Source organism: Myotis brandtii, unplaced genomic scaffold, assembly GCF_000412655.1.
Source record: "Myotis brandtii unplaced genomic scaffold, ASM41265v1 scaffold215, whole genome shotgun sequence".
NCBI lineage: Eukaryota > Metazoa > Chordata > Mammalia > Chiroptera > Vespertilionidae > Myotis > Myotis brandtii.
Window position 1 is genome coordinate 1856973 of NW_005358043.1, and position 1291 is coordinate 1858263.

The following is a 1291-nucleotide window of genomic DNA, read 5'->3' on the forward strand; positions in this document are numbered from 1 at the left end:
GAAGTGGTGGGGGGTTGGGGGGTGAGAGAGGGAGAAGGAGGGGAAGCTCTACCACTTGTAATTGCATTTTCTTCTGTCTGGCTGACTTTTGCATTTTCAGTGCGGATGAGTCATTTGTTACTTCCCTTCAGTCTTAAAACACACACACACCTTTTCCCCTGTGCACAATCCCTACTCCCACACAGCGTTGCAGTCCCGAAAGCAAGACTTTGAGTTGCTAACTGGGCCCAGATGAGCCTGGGGTGGGTGGGTAGGGGTGGTTTATGAACAGCTGTCTGCATGGTGCTGCAGGATAGGTTCTGGCGGCAGGCTCTGGAGAGCAGATAAGACTTTTCTCTACCCAGCCCCTCTGTGAATTTTTTTTGGAACAACATAAGTTTCTGGAAATTCCCTACGGAAAAGACAAGTCTATTATAAAAACAATTAAAGGGAAACTGCCCAAAGAAAACTCACCAACATTGTCTAACAACTCTCAACTTTTGAATTAAAACACACAGAAGACTCAGAGTCCCACCTATCATCCAGATGTACACGGCTCCCCGGCTGTTCTGATCTGTAAAATGAAACATCCCCAAACTCTGGGATTTAACTCGCAGACACTACAAAACTTGCATCCACCATGCATTTGCCTCGTGAAATCCCCCAACCAATGAATGGGAATGCTGCCGCCCCAGGGAGGGCTCCAGAGAAACAACTGCTTTCTCCCGCGCTGGAGCGGGGAGTAGGAAAAGCTGCTTTTAGCGACACATTTGTCATTGCCTAGAGATACAGCAGCCACTGCCTGCTGACTGTGCTCCAAGAGGGACATCACCACGCCACTTGCGAAAATCCTGCCGGAGATAAAGTAAAAAAAACCCAAGAAATCACAGCTCTCCGCTCAATTCTGAAAACGCACCGCCCCAGGAAATAACTCCTTTTCTTTGCCCTGAGCCCTGTCTCCACTTATAAAACGCAGCCAGCGGCGAGGGACGCGCGTAACCGTAACTCCATCTTTGAATGAGTCTGTGACTTACCCCGCGTGTGTCTGCTGTCTGCTGGGTAAGGAAGGCACGGCTCACATTTCTGGCTTTCATTTTCTTCCATTGTCCCTGCCTACAGCACCAACTCCCCTCTGCTCTTTAAACTTCCCAGCGCAGGTCTGAAAGCTCTCCAACAGCGCCTGGAAGGGGATCCGGGGGTGTGGGGGAGGAGACGGTGCGAAACCCCACCCCAAACTATTCTCCACTCCCGTGCAAAGTCTCTCGGGCTGGAGAAAAGTGCATTCCTGCGCCGGGCCTCCCCGCGGCTCCGG

General features: G+C 51.2%; 1 protein-coding gene across 1 annotated transcript in view; it reads right to left on the reverse strand.

The window, feature by feature from the left end:
* The window catches only part of KIAA1217 (KIAA1217 ortholog), a 309140-nt gene extending 307856 nt beyond the window's left edge, over positions 1-1284 (reverse strand). Inside the window, exon 1 of the mRNA XM_014539382.1 lies at positions 1014-1284. Coding sequence (XP_014394868.1) covers positions 1014-1083 — 70 coding nt within the window. The 5' untranslated portion in view covers positions 1084-1284. The remainder of the gene's footprint in view (positions 1-1013) is intronic.
* Between the last annotated feature and the right edge of the window lie 7 nt (positions 1285-1291).